Source organism: Erpetoichthys calabaricus, chromosome 9 (assembly GCF_900747795.2).
Source record: "Erpetoichthys calabaricus chromosome 9, fErpCal1.3, whole genome shotgun sequence".
NCBI classification, from domain to species: domain Eukaryota; kingdom Metazoa; phylum Chordata; class Cladistia; order Polypteriformes; family Polypteridae; genus Erpetoichthys; species Erpetoichthys calabaricus.
The window spans coordinates 197,023,465-197,045,109 of record NC_041402.2 but is presented as its reverse complement, the minus strand read 5'-3'; the positions used below and the strand labels follow the sequence as shown (position 1 = coordinate 197,045,109).

Genomic DNA, 21,645 nt, shown 5'->3' with positions numbered 1-21,645 from the left:
GCAGTTGGCGTCTGGTGTGTTGGTGGGTGGGTGGTACCTCTGAGTTGCTTAGTGCCCCCCCACCTTGTGAGGTGTAGGGGGAGCTGCCAGGAGTTTCTAAAGCATAACAGCGGTGGGATTGAAAACCTGTGCCCGCTGGGCTGGCAGGAGGTCAGAAATCAAATGAGACACCCAGTGGTGTTTGTGGGGGGGAAGCTTTTATTTACAAGTGAAGCAGCAACAACAGCAGGGGTCCAAAGCTGGGCAGTGTCTCCATGTACCACCAGCTGGGTGCCGTTTCCCTGCCCGTGGTGGTCCCTCTTGCTGTTCCTTCCCCATTTGCTGCCTTCCAGATTGTGCCTTGTTTCTCCAAACAGCTGGGCACTGCCAGGGTTAATCTGTTGGGCACCAGTGTACATCTACATGTGGGTATGGTTTGAAGTCTTTTTACAAAGTCGTTTTGTCCTTTAATTTAGGCCATAGAGAACAGATGGGACAAGCAGCATGGCACACAAATGAGCTACATGACCATCGGGTCGGTCCAGTGAACGTATGAAAAGATGGGCATGGTGCCACCCAGTCAATTAAAGCAGACAAGTGGTGTCAGGTACTGGGGGGGCGGGATTGAGACCATCACCGTTGTCACAGCTGTCCTCCAGTGGTTGGCACAATAAAGAGCCAGAGGCCTGTCGCCCATTAGCCTCTGCCATCTCTTGTCCTGCTGGCACCCACGCCAGACCCCAGTCAGGCTGAAGCTGTCGGTGGGCACCCATCACGAGTACTTGGTGTCGGAGATCTTCTTCCACAGTAATGTCTTGAGGTTGTTGAGGACCAGCGAGTGGTGGACCTCCATCTGGCTGGCCAGGCCACTCAGAGTCATGCAGGTACGCAGCTGGCGCTCGAGGTCCTCGCGCAGCTCGGCGGGCGCCCCGAACAGCAGGTAGTCCTGCAGCAGCCGGCACACCTTGGCCAGGTTGGGCTGGACGACGTCGCCGTTGCACTGCTTGACCAGCTTGTCGCAGGTGGCCGTGCAGTCCCTGCCGTAGGTGCAGTCGCTGTTGTGCTCGCACCGGCGGCCCTTCAGGTAGCCCCGCACCGCCATCTCGGTGGCCACGCTCTCCAGGTCTGCCATCTTGCAGTCGTACTTGCCGTTGTAGCCGATGTGCCGGGGGCTCGAGTCGCACAGGAAGAAGCTGCCGTACGAGCCGTGGAAGATCTCCTCGACGAACTCCAGCAGGCCGATGGTGATGCGGGCGCGCCGGGGCCAGGCGGGGGCCAGCCACTGGTTGAGCTGGGCGTGCACGGCGGAGGGCACGAGGGGCCGCAGGTACCCGGGCAGCTCCAGCCGGTACAGAGAGCCGTGCGAGACGCGCTCCGTCACGTAGAGGTCCCCGCAGAAGCCGAGCAGCTTGGCCGTGTGCTCCTTCTCGTGCAGCGACACCAGCAGCAGGAACTCGTTGACCTGCAGGAGCGCCCACACCGACTTGGCCTCGGCCAGCGACACCTTCCCGTCCTGGTTGACGTCGGCCAGCGCGATGATGCGGGCCACCAGGCTGCCCAGGGAGGGCTGCTCGCCTAGACAGGACTGAAGGAAGGAACGAAGGAAGTTAGTTAGTGTGGGCATAGGGTGGTGGGCATCTGGTGGGTAACCCCCACCCACCGCTACCTACTCACCCGCAGAAAGGAGAGCAGCATCTCGCGAAACTCGTCCATTGAGGTGCCCCGGCTGGGCTTGTCAAAGAGTGCCAGCTGCCGCCGGGGTGCCGAGTCTGGCCCGCCGTCCCCTCGGAGCGCCTCCTCAATGCGGCACTTGATGATCACCTCCTTTCCTTTCCAGACCCCGCTGTAAACCTGCAGAACACAAGGTGGGTGAGCGGGAGGCCAGCTTGGGTTGCCATGTCAGGGTGGCAGCATTGTGTAGTGCCTACCTGATGTGTGGGTGACGATGACAGGCAGTGCTGCAGCATGAGGGTGCCCTCCTCACACAGATCTTGGCAGGACGAGCCCGAGATGATGCCCCGTCTGTAGTGGTCACACTGCAATGAAAAGGCCAGCCGGGCATTAGACAGAGTGCCACACCTCAGGTGCATTGCCCGGCCCTCACCTCGACGACTTTGTGTTGACCTTCTGACCTAACCTGGCAGGCGTGATGTTTATAAAAGGCGCTATATAAAGTAACCGTTCACTGCTAGTGATGGGCAACTTCGGTGACATGTGAGTGGTGGCTGCTGTTGTCACTCGATACTCCTAAACTCGCATGTCACAAACTGTGAATGACAGGTGACTCTCCGTAGGATGGTAGGCGAGGCAAAGGGCGGGGTCTAAGACAGGAAAAGCACGAGAATATTAAAAAATGTGTAGCGGGGGTCTCACGGTGCCAGGCTGAGGGTCCCCGCTGCTTCAGGTGCGCCGGACAAGTCATCAAAGTGAAGATGGTGGCTGCAAATGGCCCACCCCCCTCATTTCACTTCTACAGTTGTGCTGCCATCACACATGCCATACCACCCAGACGTCTCGGTGCCAAGTAGCAGCTAACTCAAAGGCACGAAGCGGGCGAGTCTCAGAGCGATGCCATCGGTCTCCCTTTGATCCTTCTGGCATTGGCAATGCTGCTGATCAGATTTGAACCTGAGGCCTACGAATTACAAAGACGCCATCTCATCTCGGTGAGCCAACAAGGAGGACCCCCCTGTCTGTGGGTGCACCACTAGGGGGCAGCAGACATCACCCAAGATACCACTCTTACTCAGCTGCTTCTTTGATCTCAACCCCGGGGTTAGCGGCCAGAATCAGGACAGATGGCAGACAGCGGGCATCACTGGTAAAGGAGAGCCTCAACTCTCTGGTGGGCAATCGCAAATCAGCCAAATGTGCAGAGATGGACCTGGGCACTCGGGCAGGACTGAGAAATGTAAAAGGTGAGACCCGGGGGTCCGAGACTGGAGACCACTAGGATGTCGGGCTATATAGCGCCCTGACGTGTGCAGTACAAGTCAAGGGAGGTCACACCTGGGGTCTCAAAAACACAACAAACAGCTGAGGAGACGAGCAGGAGTCCCGAGTGAAGTGTTTGAAATGATGATGGGCATGCCAGGCATACCAGCGGGCACGTGGATTGATTAAGTGACCTGTGAGGACCCTCAGAGCTCGACTTGAGCACCGAGGTGAGCTGCTGCAGCTGGACGGCTGCTTCTCGTCCAAACCATTCAAGTGTGCCTCAGTGACAATGGCTCTGGTTCAGTCCCAGCCCTGGCCCCGTGTGTCACCCTGAGGGGGTTACTGCGCCAGCTTAAGAAGGGCAGCCGTGGACCCAGCGATCACCGCAGAAAGGCGCTATACCAAATCAAGCAAACACCAGCAACGCTCAGCTAGCAGAACAATCAGGATGAGCCATTCAGCCCATCAACGCTCGCCAGTCCTGTCCAGCGTGACAATTGGGGGGCTTGGGACACAAAGAGTCACAGGAATCGGGACGAGCCACTGGCCGCCCCCACAGGCTTGCTGGGCACCAAGGGCACAGCGCCAGGACACTTACGATGATCATTTGGCACACGTGCCCTCTGCAGAGCTCCGAGTACGACGAATAGTGCATGTAGATGGCCCAGCTGCCCACGAAAATGCCCAGCCAGGCCAGGAAGAGATACTTGACTTTGATGGCGGGCAGGCGGCTCTGAAAGAGAAAAAGAGAGAAATGATGAGCTTGCGGGCACCATGGCAATGACCACCCCAGCTGCTCTGGCCCTGGCACCACAACAAACACACTTCTTTCTGGCCGGGCATCATTCCAGTTTGGCATGAACCCAGTCCAGCCACATCTGCTGCGGTCAGCAGGGTCGCACAGCACTCTGCTTGAAGACTCTCAAGTCGCGCACTCACACCGGTGGCAGTGGTGTGCCAGCCTTTCACTGTTGTCTACCCAATAGGGCACATGCAGGATGCCCACGTGGCTGCTGTCATGCATGGGCACCACCGACTTGCCATGTGACTCTACAGTGGCTGCACTGTGTCCGTGGCAGAAAGGCGCTATACAAATAAGACAATACAAAGTAATACTTAGACTTCGCAGTCAGGGGGCACTGATCACCCCAGTACAAAGTGCCCACTTCCGTTTACATTAGTGGACAATTGGACTGTTGGCACAACTCATTTTCACCCCCAGACAACCTTCTTGGTTGCCATTTGCCAAATCCTGAAAAGGGCAGCGTGCAGGTGAAAGTGGCAGTCAGAGGTTAAAGGGCATTGGGCACTGCCAGGACTGAGGTGGGCATGGCATTTGCAGCACTTGGCCCATAAATGGCATCACTGGCAGGATCACATGGGGTGGGGGTGACAGGGGTTTTACTCCTGATTGCCTGGCACAACAGGCTGGCATATGCCTACTTCTCCTACACTACATTGTCTTTTGATGAGGAATCTTTTGTGGTAAAATTTCCAAAATGCCAGGGCAACATGGAGAATGCAGCAGACGTTAACAACCACGGAGTGGGTAGGAAAGCACCGTACATTCAGGAGAAGTTGGCATATGCTGGGCACAGAAAGCCAAGGATTTGCCAAACAAACTGACACTAGTGCCACAGCAGCAGACCTCACGTGTCACTGACTCGAGTGACCAGAGGGGACAGCTCTCCAAATGGATGAAAGGGCATGGGGCACTGCCAGGACTGAGGTGAGCATGGCATTCACAGCACTTGGCCCATAAATGGCATCATAGGCAAGATCACATGGGCTGGAGGATTTGGGGGCAGACGCCACTTCACAGGGCACCTGGCTGCTGCCCTAAAACTGCCCAGAGGTCAATGCACTGGCACTCACTGGGCATCTCGCAGGAGCCTCCTGCACCCTAAAGATGTTGATGCCAAGGGGTGCATTGTGGGAACAGGGACCACCAAACCACATGACATTAGGGCCATACGGGGCCTGACCAGAAGACATGAAGCTGGAGTGACCAACGTGTGGATGAGTGGCACAGACGGAAGAATCACCACGGACAAACCCTCGTGTCCCCGGGATCCCCTACCCTCTCAGACCGGGTGGGCGCACCGGTGCCACCGTTCCTTTCTTTGAGGCTCCCCACCCCCACCCCGGCCTCTCTCTGCTCCTTCCTCTTGGCACCGTCAGGCGGCATCCTAGAACGTGCCACTCGCATCCTAAGGCGGCCATGTTGACGGGCCTTACCTGTACCCCCTTGGGCAGCGGGCACAAGAGCGCCAGGTGCGCCATCCTCCTCAGGCTCCTCATCGTCGCTCGGCTGCTCGGCACCGCTGGCTGCTCAGACGGCCCGCTCTACGTCGCATCGCCCGTCCTCGTCCCCATCTGCCGGAGCTCCGCTTTCGGCTGTCCTGCGTTCCTCTCACCGTCGGCGCCCAACAAGCGAATCGCGACGAGGCGGCGGCACACGAAAAACGGCCGGGCCCCGTGCGCTCGATTGGCGGGGGAAAGGCTGCAGCCCCGGAGGCTTCGGCAGGCAGGATGGCTCGCCGCGCATCACCTGTCGCTCGACCAATCAACTCAGCCGAAGGTTACGTCGATCATTGTTGTTAGCCAATCAGCTGCGGCTCTCAGTACTCCATCACGTCGAGCTCTCCAATCGCTTGCGGAGGTTTCGCGTCAATGTTTATTTTAGCAGCCAATCATCGTGCGGGCCCGTTCGGCGCGCGCTTCAGCCTTCGTAGGACCAGCCGGTGACCTGCAGAGTCAAAGCGACAAAACAAAAACAAGCGAAGCGACAAGAAAATGGAGGCGCAGTGTCATCAAAGCACGAGGGCGGCTCTTTAATAATAACAAGCCCGGTGGGTCCATTTTATTTCAAAGCGCCGCACAGAAATGCGAAATGATCAACAGAACAAATGCAACACGACACAAATGACCTCCGATACGACAAAGCGACGAATCACAAAAAGGGACAACAAGCGCGGTGACAGCACACACAAGAGGCGGCCAGGGCGCTAAAAAAGCTGAGGGCCTGGGAAGCTACGAGAATTTGGGTGGACGCGAGCGGAGCGCTTAACCTGCCAGGACGGTAACCTGCATCCGAAAGCTCGGGGGTTGGTGGCAGGACTGGCACTCCAGCCACCGTTTAAAAAAAATAACAAACTCAACACTCTTCCAGTGGGGTGCTGAGGTGTCACCCGTTGTCCTAATTTGGGTTCATCAGGTGGTTTGTCGTGTGGTGGGTGCAGCAACGTGCTGTCAGGAAGGGTCACTGATGTCGTCCTCTGAACTGCCACTGCAGGCTTAATAGATAGATAGATAGATAGATACTTTATTAATCCCAATGGGAAATAGGTCACTATGGGAATCTGACTTTCAGTCAGGGGGACCCTATGAGGAAGAGATGTGACGGACCACCCGCCAGTAGGCAGCGCTGGTAGTCGATAAAGGGTGGACAAGCATCTGAGTATCAGAAAAGGAGACAAATGGAAGAAAATGTCTCAGTGAGGTCCTGTCAAACACAACACCAAGAACGGAAGAGGAAGGTCTGAAGATCCCACCACTAAGGTGAAGCTCAAGTTCTGGTGCCGAGCTCAAGGTGCAGGTTCTGAGTTTGTGAGCGGACAAATCTCTGAGGGACTTTGACTTTTAGCAGTGAAATAGACACGAGGGTCATCTGCGTAAAAATGACAAATGACATTGCCAAGGGGCGGCATGGAGCTACAGAAGAGAAGATGGCCAAGGACACAGTGGTGAGGAGCTTCTGGTGGGACTGGTGCTGAGCAGACAAACCACTGGAGGGCAGTGCCACAGACATCCAGCATGTCCTCCATTCAGCTCAGTAGGCCATCCTGCTTGACCCTATGAGAGGCTAAACAGAAGGAAAGACTGCGCTGCGCTGGCAGAGCAGCTTCAGAGCCACGCTGAGCTCGCCAACACAGAAGAGTGGGCACCATCGACTTGTATGTGAAGTCACTAGGGACCTGTGCAGCCATGAGGGGCTTGAGAACTGCAGACAGAAAATGTTGATGAGAGCCATCAGCAGCAGACATTTTGGGCATTGGCACCATAGAAGCAATCTTCAGAGCAAAAGGCACAGAGATGGCATCAGGGGATACATTCTTTTATCATTGGCATAACACTCGGCATTAGGACATGAAGGAGGGACCTGAGAGGTGTAGTGGGCATGGGGTCCTCACCTTACAGAGAAGGACATCTGGAACGGGAGCTGCAGGATGAGGACAGGATGGCCTTGAATTGCACAGATGAACTCGACTCACTCGAAAGACATGGGGGGCTAAAAATTACATAAAAATAAAGAGATAAATATTGTGTAGAAACAGCAATGCCAACGTAATGAGGGTCAGCACTGAGTCTAGGACATCTATTATATAGTGCCTTTCATGTCTATCTATCTATCTATCTATCTATCTATCTATCTATCTATCATATAGTGCCTTTCACTCTATCTATCTATCTATCTATCTATCTATCTATCTATCTATCTATCTATCTATCTATCTATCATTATATAGTGCCTTTCACTCTATCTATCTATCTATCTATCTATCTATCTATCTATCTATCTATCTATCTATCTATCTATCTATCTATTATATATTGCCTTTCATGTCTATCTATCTATCTATCTATCTATCTATTATATAGTGCCTTTCACTCTATCTATCTATCTATCTATCTATCTATCTATCTATCTATCTATTATATAGTGCCTTTCACTCTATCTATCTATCTATCTATCTATCTATCTATCTATCTATCTATCTATCTATCTATTATATAGTGCCTTTCATGTCTATCTATCTATCTATCTATCTATCTATCTATCTATCTATCTATCTATCTATCTATCATATAGTGCCTTTCACTCTCTATCTATCTATCTATCTATCTATCTATCTATCTATCTATTATATAGTGCCTTTCACTCTATCTATCTATCTATCTATCTATCTATCTATCTATCTATCTATCATTATATAGTGCCTTTCACACTATCTATCTATCTATCTATCTATCTATCTATCTATCTATCTATCTATCTATCTATCTATCTATTATATAGTGCCTTTCATGTCTATCTATCTATCTATCTATCTATCTATCTATCTATCTATCTATCTATTATATAGTGCCTTTCACTCTATCTATCTATCTATCTATCTATCTATCTATCTATCTATCTATCTATCTATCTATTATATAGTGTCTTTCATCTATCTATCTATCTATCTATCTATCTATCTATCTATCTATCTATCTATCTATCATATAGTGCCTTTCACTCTATCTATCTATCTATCTATCTATCTATCTATCTATCTATCTATCTATCATGTAGTGCCTTTCACTTCTATCTATCTATCTATCTATCTATCTATCTATCTATCTATCTATCTATCATATAGTGCCTTTCACATTATCTATCTATCTATCTATCTATCTATCTATCTATCTATCTATCTATCTATCTATCTATCTATCTATCATATAGTGCCTTTCACTTCTATCTATCTATCTAGTATATTGTGCCTTTTACAGATACAGTATGTGTATTTAGACACAGGGAGCACGTGTGCCTGACTGTGGGATTTAATCCCAGGATGTGAGTGGCTGGTCTATTAGCTGCTGCGCCACCATGCCACACTGCCACCCTATAAACTTTCAAATGAAAGGGCGGTGCATGCAATCCCGGTCGGGTTCCGCCTTGCGCCCCACGCTGCTGCAATTGGCTGCAGCCGCCCTCCCAAAGGCGCTATATTAACGCCCCCCACAAGCATGACTCCTCCTCGGGTCAGAACGGGACGCGGGCTCATTTACGCGCGCCGTGCCTCCACGAGGCACCGCCCTTCCCAGAGCGCTGACGTCACGACAGACGGAAGCGAGCGAAGCCCGGCAGGCAGGTGAGGTCCCCTTGCGGTCGCAGCCAAACGGCACTCAGCGGCTGGGGGCGACGCCCGAGTCCTTTGCGGGGTGACATTCGGTGCCAAGCAGACTCGTCGTAGCGGCCAGCTGACCACAGCTTAAGGCAGCGCGTGTCGCTTTAAAAGGCTGAGCCGCGGCGGCGCGTCTCGGAAGTGATCCGGGCTCTCTGGAGGGTGGCGGCCGGCGCGGCGCGGTGCGTGGCTCGCCATGGAAGCGCTGACTGCCCTGGCGCTGCTCCTCGTCCTGCTGTTGCCCGTCCTGCTCGCCAGCAGCCACACATGCGTCTACCACTTCAAGAACGTCTTCTACGTGGCCTGGATGATGGTCATCGGACTGGTTTGCACCCCGCTGTGCCTGCTGAGCTCCGGAGGGCGAAACGTGGATAACATGCGGTGAGTGGCGAACGGGCGTCGCTAGGGGGCGTGGGCTGCGGGGCTTCGAGTGACGCTCTAGTGACCAGGCGTGCGTGTGTGTTGTTTCCTCGGCATCCCGCGCCAGCTCTGGTCATTGGTCATGGTATGTGCTCGGGTGGTCTCCAGAAGACCCCAACAGAGTCCCACAGTCTGCCGAGGCCGCTGACTTTACTTGCCAAAGTTTTGAAAAGGAAACCTTTGGGTGTCACCTGGTGCTGCCCGTGGCCTCAAGTGGCTGCGGCGTCCTGCACTGTAATGGGTGGGTGGGTTTTTCGGCCAGTCAGGATGGGCATGAGCTCCACTCCCTGCCCGAGCTCTCACTCTGCCACAGGGCAGTCAGTGGCACAGAGCCGCCCCATCCCCTGAGCCACTGGACCGGGCACACACCCTCTTGCCAGCTGGGCGGGCGGACTTTACATTTGTGGACTTCTGAGACATACGCGAGCCCTCAGGTGATTTGGAGGCAAAGTGCCAAGGAGCAGAGGCAGCAGGGCGCCATGAAGGGGAGTGGACGGCCATGGGCTGTGCGTGCCAGTGAGTGAGGGAGCTTATCGCTGACTTGTCCGTCTCTTATCTCTTATCGCAGTTGCAAAACTAAGATGTCAGGCGGGTGCTGCCAGGCTGGCCAGGGGTGGTCTGCTCTGCTCATTTGCTCGCTGCCTGCTCTTCTGGGCTTCACCTTGAACAAAGTGATGTGGCTGTTTGTGCAAGGCGCTATATAAAAAACCGCTTGGGTGCGCTGTGCCACCCTTGTGATGCCCTCTGTCTCCAGGTAACTTTACCCACAGCCTCGAGAGTCTCACCCTCCAGAGTGCCATGGGACTCCACCCTGCTGCTTGTTTCCTCTTCAACGGGCACACCAGCCTCTTTACCAAACAGGAAGTGCCATGTAACCTGTGAGGTGTGGCAACCACTCGGCCTGTGCCCACTCATTTCCTCATCAGTTGGGATTGGCCCACTGGTATGCCCATCTGCCTGCCCTGTAAAAGTTGCACATGCCTAGCTGTGCCCACTCTGCCCTGGCAGTGTCTCTCCATATGCCAAGGTGTCTCTTTACTACATGTCTTGAGCTTCTGTGATGGACTGGCAGACCCCGGCCTGGAGTATAAGGTGACTTGGGAATATCCATGGTGGTGTCATGTTGAGGGAGGTATGATGTGAAAGGTGCTATAAAATGGCATTAATATGGCCACCTAGGGCGTGATACCATTCACGGATGCCCCCACTTCCTGCCGCCTGCTCATTCCTTTCAGCGCCACAGTTCTTGTGCCCGCTACCAACATACCTGATTCCATCCTGCTGGTCTGCCCCATTGTCCTCCTGTTCTTCTTGCCTTCCGCCAGCAGGCGCATGCACCCGTATTGCATTGCCATGCTCTGAGTGCCACTCTGTCCCTGTCTGCAGGATCCTCGCCTGGTTGACCCGACACGTCAAGCACTTGCTTGGACTCAAGTACCATGTGAGTGGCCTGGAGCACCTGGAGCTCGAGGGGTCCTACGTGGTCATCTCCAACCACCAGAGCTCCCTGGATGTGTTGGGTAGGTGGCACTGCTGTTGGTGTGTGCCTGGTGGCCATGGCAGTTGTGGCTGACCGCGGTCCTCCTCTCATGCAGGTATGTTGGAGATCCTCCCTGACCGCTGCACTGCCATCGCTAAGAAGGAGCTCCTCTACGCTGGCACGGTGGGCCTGGCGTGCTGGCTGGGCGGGGTCGTCTTCATCAATCGCCAGAAGACGAGCGATGCCAAGAGCGTGATGGCCGAGGCGGCGGACACCATGCTACGAGAGAAGGTAATGCTGGGACTGTGTGGTGGTGGTGATGGTGGTAAAGGGATTGGCATCTCCCATTGTTCCCAGTCCAGGAGCGCCGATGGTCTCAAGAGGGGGCCTTGGGCTGGAGGACTGAGCAATGCTAGTGTATACGGAGTGCCCTCTAGTGGGGAAGGCTGGCACGTGGCACTCACTGTCGTGTTTTCTTGAGCAGCTGCGGCTGTGGATCTTTCCGGAAGGCACCAGGAACATGATGGGCAGCATCCTCCCATTCAAGAAAGGGGCATTCCATCTGGCTGTGCAGGCGCAGGTACAGTGGGTGGCTGAGCACCCTGGTGGTCACTATAATCTGTAGTGCCTCCTGACATCTTGTGGTCTTCTCTTTCAGGTGCCCATCATTCCAGTGGTCTTCTCCTCATACAGCAACTTCTACATGCAGCGTGAAAGGCGCTTTAATTCAGGTATGGCGCGTTAAATCAGGTATGGAAGGAGGGCCCGGCAAGCACGCCGTAACCAGCTGTCCATCTCTCACAGGTACCATAACTATGAAAGTCCTGCCAAGAATTAAGACCAAGGGCCTGACCGCCAACGATGCCAGCACCCTCTCGGAGTCGGCCCACAAGCTCATGCTGGCCACCTTCCGTGAGATATCCGCGCTGACGCCAGAGGCCAAAGGAGCGCATGGCGAGTGATGTGTCTGCCACCCACCACGTGGCCATGAGCTCAGTAAGGCCAGCCTTACATGGAGGACTTTCTCTTCATTTATGTGTACTGCTGGCGGGCACCAGGCGTGGTGCCCAGTCCTCGCTGGCCATGGACTGAAATACAAACGGCTTTTGTTGTTCTTGTGTCTGCTAATACATGCAGTTGTGCAGAAGGCGGAGTCTGACTCGTTACTGGTGTCGGTGGGCAGGGTCCAGGGGTGCCCCCTCCCTGCAGTGTGTGTCTCTGGTGGTCCCATCTGGTCAAGGGCTTCAGTTTGGTATGTTGCTGGTCATTTAAGATGGGGGCTGTCCAGAATTGCCATGCTGTGCCCCTCAGCGTGTCCTTTAGGGTGGTCATCACAAGTCGAGAGCTCCCCCTCTGCCCTCCAGGGGAAGGGGCAATCATTATTCAGTTTGATATAGTGCCTTTCCACTCTCATTTAGTGCCAATTCTGGAAATAAAAACTAGCAAAGGGCATCGGGCACCTGAGAGCTCAGCACTTCATCGCTTAAACCTCCCTTTATGTGCCCACCAGTGAAGGCAGGCTGACTGTGCCAGCACCTCGCCGAGTACGGGCACCTGCTGGCATCCCGTCTCACCTCAAGGCTCAGCCGAAAGTGGCTTCTTAATTCGATGACCAGACAGGACCCTTGAACCCGAATCTCTGGAGAGGTGAGCCAAGTGGGCAGAGCTAGTGTGCGTGGGGGCGTGGCCAACCTCGGAGTGGGCGTGCCTTGTGCATGGTGGGGTTGTTTTGCTACTGGTGGGTGTGGTCTAAGGGCATTGCAGCCCCCTACAGTTGCTGTTAGTTACCTGTTGGTGCTGCGGCCCCCAAACCCACGGTGGTCTGAGCCTTGCAGCTGGAGGTCTTGGTGGCTCTGTGGCTCCGTCCAACCATTTCCAGCATCCTCTTGAGGGCCCAAACCCCCTGGACGGGGCACAATTTCCCACACTGGCTACATTCAAGGTTGCCAGCTAATCTAATAGGAAGGAACATTGGCATGGCACAGGGAGAACACGACACAAAAGCCACCGGTGAGTCCCTGTGTCACCATGTGGCGAGGTGCTCTGTGGAGGGCAGCCTGGTTCTTGTCATGTCAGTGGGGCTTCATAGCACAAGGGGGCCGCTGCCTTCGCTTCATTGCCAGCTTCCTGCCTGGCATGATGCAGAGTGCTGACTCTAGTGTTTCATCTGATGCCAAGCCAAAGAGCTGGTATTGACCAGAGAACCCGGGCGGCCATTGACCAGGCCTGTGCCTACAGCATAGTGAGCAGCCAGCTGTCGTTTGGCTTTTTCTGTCCCCTTACTCCCCATCCAGTGATGGCAGTGCCATCTGACAGACTTCTGCATCTTATTGGGTAAGAGTGGGCACAGACGACCAAGGAAGGACACAGGCAGACCGAGTTAACTTTTTATTATAAAAGGCACAGCACTTGCTGTCGTGGAATGCAGAGACACGGTGAGAAGACAAACTATGTACATGCCAGAGTGCCATCTGGCGCCCCCAGCTGGTCAGAGTTGGCAGGATTCCTCCTGTCATCGTCTGTCCCGACAGGAACCTATAAAAAAGAGAAGACACTATTTAGTCCCCAAGAACGCCACCTTAAGGCACTGTGCATGTGCCAACCAGTGCCCTACTGCCCACCACGTCGCCCCTGTTCACTCACACGTCTCAAGCCGCTCCTCCAGGAGGCCAATCTGCTCACTCAGAGAGTCTATTCGGTCGAGCTGCAGGATGGAATGAGCCAGCAGGGTGGCACTGTCTGTCCTGGGCCGATCAAGGAGACTCTGGATGGGCATCAGTGCCAGCTGAAGCTTCTAAACGGGTGACAGAGCACATAAAAGCTTAGACCCAGCTGGAGGGCACCGCTGTCAGTCAAGTACACACCTAGTATTCGCCAGTGTTCACCACTGGCAACATGGGGGGGGCGCACAGCGGCCACTTTACCTGCTCCAGCAGCTCCACTCGGCCCCTGAGCTCCTGAACAGCCGCTGTCCACCGCCTGCCTGTAATGACAGCCAAAAGCACAATGTGAAAGGCACTATATAAAAGAATTGGGGATGTCACAATGGCACTCGTGTCTCCCTTCTCATTATTTGGTACTGCTGCAGTTCTGGGGGTGCCACATTGGTGGCACTGTTCCATTAAGCAGACCAGTCCTGTGCCTCATCCAGCGGTGCCCACGTCGGCCACAGTGCATTATTACTCACGGTACGAGTTTGAGGCAGGCATAGCGCGTACCAAAAGTAATAATGCACCGTGCCACCGACCTGTTGACTGGTGGACTGCATCTCGTTGTTCTGTTTGTGCGTCTTCATTTCTCCTTGGCGCCTTGTGAATGCCAGGTGGCACTCAGATTTAATGTCCAAGCTTTGACTGAGTTAGTGTGCCTCCTGCATGCTGCCCTCTACCCCCTGGCAGTTCACTGCACAGCCCCATTGACTTTCTAGACCCACCTGTCCGGTTCTGCTCAGTCCTATTATTTGCCTGGCATGTGTGCCCGTCACTGTCCAGCTGGTAGCCGTCTCGACAACTGCACTGGTAGCTGCCCGGTGTGTTGCGGCACCGCTGAGAGCAGCCGTGAGAGCCGACTGCACACTCGTCGACATCTGAAGGAGACATGAGAAGGGTCAGTGCCACCCGGGCAAGTAGGGCCCTACCCTAAGAACTGGACATTACCTGTGTGACACAGCTGACCGGTCCACCCCGCCGGACAGGCGCACTTGTTGGGCCACACACATGATCCTCCGTGCTCACAGGGCTGCTGGCACAGGGCTGTGGAGAGACACGTGAAGTTAGCTGGCGAGCACATTGGTGAGAGGGCACAGAAGGGTCAGTATGAGTGGCCTGCTACCTTGGTTACAACCTGGCGGGCGGGCACTCTTCCATCCGGGGCAACATTCAAAAAGAGGTGGAGAAGACTCTGGCCTGGTGACCTGTCGATATGAAACCACATAGGTGGTCCTAAAGAAGAATGGAGAAGGACAAGCTGTCAGAGAAGAGAACTGGCACAGCCAGGAGCCTTAAAGTCACCCCAACTTGACTGGCATGCTGGATGTGCCGCTTGTGTCACTTAACATACAAAACGACAAGCAAATACAAGAAGGGATCCTGCTTCTGTAAATGTAGCGCCTTCCCCCATGATGCAGTAGTGAGAGCCTGTGGTGCAAGAGGGCGGGGCTACTTTCAAGTGGGCAGTCTGGAGTCAGATGGGCAGGGCTGGTATCAGGTGGGCGTGGTTTGGCACCGGTGTGTGTGACATTACATTTAGGGGCCACATTAAGAAGTTGAGTTGAAGTTACCCTTGGGAGAACATGCAAACTCCATGCAGAGTGACCAGCCAGGCGTTTGAGCCAAAGGCTCTGGAGGCGTGAGCCTGGTGGACAAGGCGAGTGGACAGGGGCTGGGCGTGGTCAGCATTCAGTGGGTGTGGTCTGATGGGTTGAGGGGCTGCATGAAGACAGTGGGACGTGTTGGAGTTTGGTGGGTGTGAGATGTAGGCCCCCTTTCTGTTCCTCACCTGTAAGAGCTGCACACCTGGTGGTCCCCGCAGATGGTGAGGTACGGCTTGTAGACGGGCTGGATGAAGGACTCGGTGCGGCTCTGTGGCTCCTTGAGGCAGACCCTGCGGCTGGACGAGAAGAACAGGAGCTTACCGTTCTGCTCACGCCAGGTCTATGGCTCACATTTACCTGATCTTCACCTGACTGCTTTGTGCCAGCAGAGGGCACTATGCCAACTAAAAACACCGAGGCTGAATGGCAGTGCCCAGAGTAGGATGGCCAGCTTCACTTACCTGGGCTGTACTTGCAGCTTTGTGCCTTGAACCACCGGCAACAGAAGAGGTGCCAGACAGAAGAGAAGAAGAAGGCGCTTCATCACTCAGCAGCCACCTGCAGTTGAGAGGAGACACCAGAAATGAGGCCCAGGCCAACTTAGGGCAGACATGGCACAGGTGGGCACTTCAAATGCAGTGGAGCCCACCAGTCAGCAGCTCAGATTTGGGATGCAGGGGTTTGGTTGGAATGAAAACCAAAAGGATAGAGATATGAGATACTGGCAGGTGGGCACAGGCTTTTCAGGTGGTCCTTGGCATGCTTGATAGAGACCCTACCTTCACTGCCCACTTCCTTTAATACTTTTCATTTTGATTGCCCCCTCCAGGTAAGGCGCTACATGAAGTCGTCATGATTGGGTGCTCAAGTGGCCATCTCTGACGGTGGTACTCAGTAGCGCCCCCACGAGTGCAGATGTAATGACACAGCGGGGACCCCGCAGGGGGTGTTCTATATAGCGCTCGCCTGGCACACGTGGCTTATTAACCTCTGCCCCCTGGTGACCTGCCCCATTTGGAGGTCGCGGCGCACGGCGGGTGGTCGAGAGGCCTGCGGGTCACTTCAAGTTTCTGGCAGACTGTGCAATTCGTGGGCTGCCAGTCGCTGTACCAGGCGCTATATAAAACAAAGCCATGCCATGCACGCCCGCTCGCAACACAGACGGACGGAGCAGCCTGAGCTCCCCGGTCCCTCGGCACACGCGGACATCGCGGCGGAGCCTCCCCCAAAAAAACCTCAAACCTCACCTGCGCTCGGAAGTTGTGCAGCGACGAGAGGAGAGGGCAGAGCAGCGCGGCGCCGTGCGGCTCACTTACGGAGAGGGCGGTCCGGGAAGACGGCGTGGAGCTCGGGGGGCAGCGCTGTGTTGTCCACTTGGGCACATCTGCTCTGGGGTCCGCCGGCTCTGCCGTACAAGAGGGACACCCTCTCTGGCTAGTCTCCGCCCCCAGCCAGTGACCATGGCAGCGGTGCAGCCACTCCCCCGGCGTGACGTCACCGCGCCTCGCTAACTTTGAAGGGCGAAGGCGGCCCAGTCCAACCGGAGGGCCAGCTGCCAATCACAGGACTGAAGGCGCGGACCGAGAGGCCGGGCTCTGGGGGCTAGTCCTATGGTGCGGGCCGCAGTGCCCGAGCATCAAAGAGGGTGAAGCTGCCAGTCGATCAGAGGGCCCACTCGCAGACTGCCACACAGCAGACCCAGTCCAGAGATACATGCAAGACAAGCTTCCTGGAGCCACAAGGCCACCCGTCACCCACTCAACAATACAGAGGCAACGTGGAATCAGCCTTTATGAGGACAGTTTGGGGTCACTTTATCATGGGCAATGGGTACCATCAGCAATTATATATAGCGCCTTAACACTAAGAAGAAAAGTATATATCAAATTGAACCAGGGGGAGGGGTAAGTCAACAGTGGACACTGGGACAACAGCAAAGTCACCAATGCTGACACTTGTGGTCATTTGAGCCCAGGAGGTCTGAGCTGTCTGAGATGACCTGTGCCCCCTGTGATACTGGAGCTACACAACAGGCTGGCATTTATTGGGTTAACCATTTGGTAGAACAAAATAACCAGCAAGGGGGACTTGTGGCCACCTAGGTAGGACAGATGAGAGGAAACACCAAGTGGCAGATGAACAGAGAAGTGTGCTGATGGACACACGGACAGATGGACAGAATGACAGCAGAGATGACCAGACAGACGGTCTAAAAAGAAAGAGATGGGGTGGGCAGACGGGCATCTCCTTGCTGTGGGCACACTTCAGGGTGTGCCCATGATGGCTGACCCCTAACATCGTGGTCAAGTCAACAGGAGGACTGTCCATAACCTGGTCACTCACCCTTCCTCATCGTCAGCTGTATTGGTGAAAGGCGCTATATACAGTGACAGGTTTACCAGTGGAGCCCCTGAGCCTGCTCGGTGGACATGATGCTCCAATAAACGAAAATATGACAAGTGACGCGCCCACCCAGCTGTCCCAGAGCGGCGGGTCGAATGAGCCAACGCGGGGCTTTATGAGGTGGGAGATGGCAACGTGGCGCACGCGCGCTGTGCTCCTCTTTCGTGGCCATCAGCCGAGGCGACCCCTCCACGCGTTGTGGACTCCGTTCAGTTCAGGGTCCCGGGTAGCCCTTTTGGAGGGTTCGGCGCCCTGCACGTATCCAGCTCCGGGACTCCCAGGCTGGCGGATTGAAGGCAGGACAGCAGGCGGACATCGTTGTATATAGCGCCTTTCATCTCGTTCACACAATGCAGGCCAACACAATGGCGGAGTTCACCTGCAGGGATTCAGCCATCAGCGATAGCCACGTAAAGCCAAAGCGGCCATCACGGCCAGACACCAAGCCAAGGTCACGTGTGCCTCCCCTCAGGAAGCTGGCAGACTGGGTACTGCCCTGCACCCCACCCTCATGCTTAGCGCATTTGCTGCATTGATTGTCATTTTAGTCACACAAATGGTCAGCGGAGTCACAGTTGGGACACCAGCAAACTCTCACGACCCGACTGGCCTTCAGGACCCTCTATGAGCTGTGACTTCAAAAGACACCAACCGACCCTTTTGGAATCCAAGCCGCTACCCGCAGCCCTGGAGTCGGGGTGTGCAGTCGGCTTCACCTGGACAGCTAGGGAATGAACCCGGCGGGGGCTCCGGCGTGAAAACAAAGAAGTGGGCACACGCAGCAAATACCAGTGGGCACCAGGTCGACTCAACGGCCAAAGCCTGGCACTGCCAGCTTTTTATTATTAACTGTCGTGAAGATGCAGGCGCGCGTGCTGACCATGCAAGGGTGGACAACAAGACCCGAAGTGTGCTGAGGCGGATGGGCGGAGTCGGTGTCCGCGCTGCCACCCTGCACTAGATTAGGGGGGCTTGGAAGACGATTAACTGAGCACACTGACTCGGCCCGAAAGATTTGTCACCGAATGCGCCCTCGTGTCACGTGCAGCTACTGGGACAGACCTAAACCTGAGTTACTGGGCTCAGAAAGTGGACGGGAAGAGACCAACAGAGACAGGCGACTGACTAAACGGCCCTGACCCTCCATTACTGTCTTGTATGACCGACACCCTTTGAGATGCAGGTGACGCTACCCGCCCAGGGTCTCACAGTGTCCACAGCGGAGTGTAAACCCACATCCTTAGGGTTGGAAGTCCAAAGCCTTAACCCCCACGCCACACTGCCTGCCATTACTTCCTTTCCAACTTATTAAATAACGCTCCTTTTTATTCAACCGTTTTTGATATGGCGCCTTTCGGTGTACACACCAGAGTGGCCGCCTATAAGCAGACACGACTCAATGTCCCCTGAAACATTCGCTGCCGGTCCAGACGATGGGGTTACGGCCGAAGAATACAACGGTCATTAAAGTGACCCACCGCCCGTTGACACTGCCGGTGACTTCTGGACGGCCGAAGAAGACCGACAAAAACGAACTCGGGGGTGGGCGCACCGCGACAGACACACGCGAAGAGCCCCAAAGTAAGGATGGCCGGCGAAAAGAGAACGGACACGAGCTCGGCCGAAAATCCGAGAGAGCGGAAAATTACCTGCCAGGGCGCGCCTCCTCCTGCCCCTCCTCCTCCTCCTCTTCCTCCCCTTGCCCGCTCCGGTATCCCTCTGCTCGGCTGCATTCCCGCGTGTCCCTCCGACGGGGCTGAAGCGACGCAAACTGTGCGGCGATGCGACGCCGCTGCCTTTTTATGCCCTCCTTCCTGTGGAAATCAGGCTGTGGACGAACAATCCCGGGCGGAATTCCTGTGTGTGTTGAGCGCTGATAACCAGAAAGCCCCGGCAGGCCGGCCAGTCCGCGCAGCGCAGCGCAACACAGCATCCTCCGGGGCGGGCAGAGAGCGGCACTCCGATATAGCGCCTTTTGAACCCTCACGTCCTCTACGATGACTTGTACATCTGTCTCTGTCTCCATGATGTAGTGTCGTGTCTTTAACGTGCGGCCCTCTGTGTCCACCTCTCAGATGAAGGGATCGATCTTATCGACTATAGAGAGCCTGTAGCGCCTTTCACATCTATCTATTTATTATATAGTGCCTTTCACTTTATCTATCTATCTATTATATAGTGCCTTTCACTTTATCTATCTATCTATCTATCTATCTATCTATCTATCTATCTATCTATCTATCTATCTATCTATAATATAGTGTCTTTCACTCTATCTATCTATCTATGCCCAGAGGAGGCTGGGTGGTCTCATGGTCTGGAACCCCTGCAGATTTTTTTTTTCTCCAGCCGTCTGGAGTTTTTTGTTTTTTCTGTCCCTCTGGCCATCTGCCTTATTCTGTTAATTAGTGTTGTCTTATTTTAATTCTTACTTTGTCTTTTTTTTCTTTTCTTCATCATGTAAAGCATTTTGAGCTACATTATTTGTATGAAAATGTGCTCTAGAAATAAATGTTGTTGTTGTTGTTATCTATCTATTATAAAGTACATTTCTATCTATCTATTATATAGCGCCTTTCATCTATCTATCTATCTATCTATCTATCTATCTATCTATCTATCTATCTATCTATCTATCTATATAGTGCCTTTCACTCTATCTATCTATCTATCTATCTATCTATCTATCTATCTATCTATCTATCTATCTATCTATCTATTTTATAGCGCCTTTCACTCTATCTATCTATCTATCTATCTATCTATCTATCTATCTATCTATCTATCTATCTATCTATCTATTATATAGTGCCCTACACATCTTCCCACCTCTTTACATTTTATAGCTCCTTTCATGCCCTCAAATGTCTGCCCCCCCCTTCCCCTCATTAAGGACACAGATGGCCTAATCTTGAATGTGACACTTGGCACCACAGCCTCGCCCAGTCTCAAGGCCAGTAGACTGTGAAAGTGAGGTGGCATCGTGACTGGGCGGGTGGACCACCGCTGGTCTCCGGGTGTAAATGGCTGCCTTAGTGAGTTGCCTCACAGCTTGACGGCTGTCCCTTGTTCATTCCATTTGCAGTGGCTCGGGTTCGATCTTCTAAGATTCCAGTCAGTCTGTGCCGCTCTGTCCTCCCAGCCATGGCGCACGTGCCCACTTTGTTTTTTTGTTTTGGCAGCAGATGCTCGTGAATGAGGTGAGTCACTGTGTACTTCATATAGCGCCTTACCCATAAAGTCCCAGTCCAGCAGGGCCTCAGTGTGACACATGCGAGGCCTCCCTGCTTGGGTCACTCCGGACCCACCCGGTCATCAGGGGGGACAGCAGGGGCACTAGACACCCTTGAGCCAGGTGAGTGGGGTTTGGGGGGGTCAGCTGTAATCTTCTGTTGGTTCACATGGCTGGTGGGGGTTCTCAGCGTCCCTGTTCTCTTTGAAAGGAAATCTGGAGCAAACCAGTTTTATTTAGCACAGCAAATCCAGCAGCATTTCCTGAGCGGCAGGAAGGAGGAAGCGATGGCAGGAGGCAGATTGGGACACCAGCCCTACCAGAACAATTAGAGCCTCACGGCGGGCGGAAACGGACCTGCGTCAAGAGGAAGAGCACACACTCCGAAGGGGCCTGCAGTGGTGACCCCCGGGCCGGCCAGAGGAGCGAGGTGGGCAGGCATACGACCCTGTCTCTGTGCTCTCATCCCGGCAGCTTTGTGGTGCTCAAAACAAGTCCCAGGGCCCTCTGACATTCACCCACTCTGGACAGGCCCAGGGTCTCCAGTTAAAGTGAGACCTCCACCTTGGGAGTGGGGGGGGGGGGGAGAACGAGCACAACATGGGGAGAACACGCAGGTGCCACATAGTCCTGGATGGGCAAAGAAGCAGTAAGCAATAAAGTTGGGTGCCAGCAGTGCAGAGCCTGCTGTGCCAACCACTGGGCCACCATACCACCTCACCTGTTCTCATCAGACCCAACCTGCTGATGTGGCAGAAATGCAAAATTAGCAAGATGGCGGAAAAGAAAGACGACACCTGACAGCCACTCCACCTCCAGCAGCTCAGGGCACGACGACAAGTCAGCGGAGAATGAGGGGGGGGGGGGGGGGGGGCGCCACCAGGGGGCCTGACTCATGAAGACTGATAGGAGTGGCATCATAGACAATGAA

At 54.3% G+C, this 21,645-nt stretch overlaps 3 protein-coding genes across 3 annotated transcripts; 1 reads left to right on the top strand and 2 right to left on the bottom strand.

Annotated features, from left to right (window-relative positions):
- Positions 1-190: 190 nt before the first annotated feature.
- dipk1b (divergent protein kinase domain 1B) lies at positions 191-5,476 on the bottom strand. Its single transcript, XM_028791460.2, has 5 exons — positions 5,155-5,476; positions 3,515-3,649; positions 1,908-2,015; positions 1,654-1,830; positions 191-1,564 (listed from the first exon to the last, which is right to left on the bottom strand). Exons 1-5 carry the CDS (start codon positions 5,215-5,217, stop codon positions 752-754), a joined length of 1,296 nt encoding a protein of 431 aa, XP_028647293.2. The 5' UTR covers positions 5,218-5,476; the 3' UTR covers positions 191-751.
- Positions 5,477-8,785: 3,309 nt separating this feature from the next.
- agpat2 (1-acylglycerol-3-phosphate O-acyltransferase 2 (lysophosphatidic acid acyltransferase, beta)) lies at positions 8,786-11,914 on the top strand. The gene is made up of 6 exons (XM_028791461.2): positions 8,786-9,248; positions 10,674-10,807; positions 10,883-11,058; positions 11,252-11,347; positions 11,426-11,498; positions 11,572-11,914. The coding sequence occupies exons 1-6, from the start codon at positions 9,064-9,066 to the stop codon at positions 11,727-11,729; spliced, it is 822 nt and encodes a 273-aa protein (XP_028647294.1). The 5' UTR covers positions 8,786-9,063; the 3' UTR covers positions 11,730-11,914.
- Positions 11,915-13,142: 1,228 nt separating this feature from the next.
- Positions 13,143-19,249, bottom strand: egfl7 (EGF-like-domain, multiple 7). The gene is made up of 9 exons (XM_028791462.2): positions 19,132-19,249; positions 15,541-15,637; positions 15,265-15,375; positions 14,599-14,708; positions 14,424-14,519; positions 14,201-14,353; positions 13,692-13,750; positions 13,411-13,561; positions 13,143-13,302 (listed from the first exon to the last, which is right to left on the bottom strand). Exons 2-9 carry the CDS (start codon positions 15,621-15,623, stop codon positions 13,280-13,282), a joined length of 786 nt encoding a protein of 261 aa, XP_028647295.1. The 5' UTR covers positions 15,624-15,637; positions 19,132-19,249; the 3' UTR covers positions 13,143-13,279.
- Between the last annotated feature and the right edge of the window lie 2,396 nt (positions 19,250-21,645).

What these genes read in the sequence shown, in the direction of transcription:
- agpat2 (XM_028791461.2), top strand. Translation starts at nt 9,064, where the DNA reads ATGGAAGCGCTGACTGCCCTGGCGCTGCTCCTCGTCCTGCTGTTGCCC. An exon ending in ATCTGGCTGTGCAGGCGCAG is followed by an intron (nt 11,348 to 11,425) that starts GTACAGTGGGTG and finishes CTTCTCTTTCAG; the next exon opens with GTGCCCATCATTCCAGTGGT. An exon ending in TGAAAGGCGCTTTAATTCAG is followed by an intron (nt 11,499 to 11,571) that starts GTATGGCGCGTT and finishes CATCTCTCACAG; the next exon opens with GTACCATAACTATGAAAGTC.
- egfl7 (XM_028791462.2), bottom strand. Translation starts at nt 15,623, where the DNA reads ATGAAGCGCCTTCTTCTTCTCTTCTGTCTGGCACCTCTTCTGTTGCCG. An exon ending in GACTGAGCAGAACCGGACAG is followed by an intron (nt 13,751 to 14,200) that starts GTGGGTCTAGAA and finishes CTGTCATTACAG; the next exon opens with GCAGGCGGTGGACAGCGGCT. An exon ending in GGAGGAGCGGCTTGAGACGT is followed by an intron (nt 13,303 to 13,410) that starts GTGAGTGAACAG and finishes TCTTTTTTATAG; the next exon opens with GTTCCTGTCGGGACAGACGA.
- dipk1b (XM_028791460.2), bottom strand. Translation starts at nt 5,217, where the DNA reads ATGAGGAGCCTGAGGAGGATGGCGCACCTGGCGCTCTTGTGCCCGCTG. An exon ending in ACGTGTGCCAAATGATCATC is followed by an intron (nt 2,016 to 3,514) that starts GTAAGTGTCCTG and finishes TTTTCATTGCAG; the next exon opens with TGTGACCACTACAGACGGGG. An exon ending in CATCGTCACCCACACATCAG is followed by an intron (nt 1,831 to 1,907) that starts GTAGGCACTACA and finishes TGTGTTCTGCAG; the next exon opens with GTTTACAGCGGGGTCTGGAA.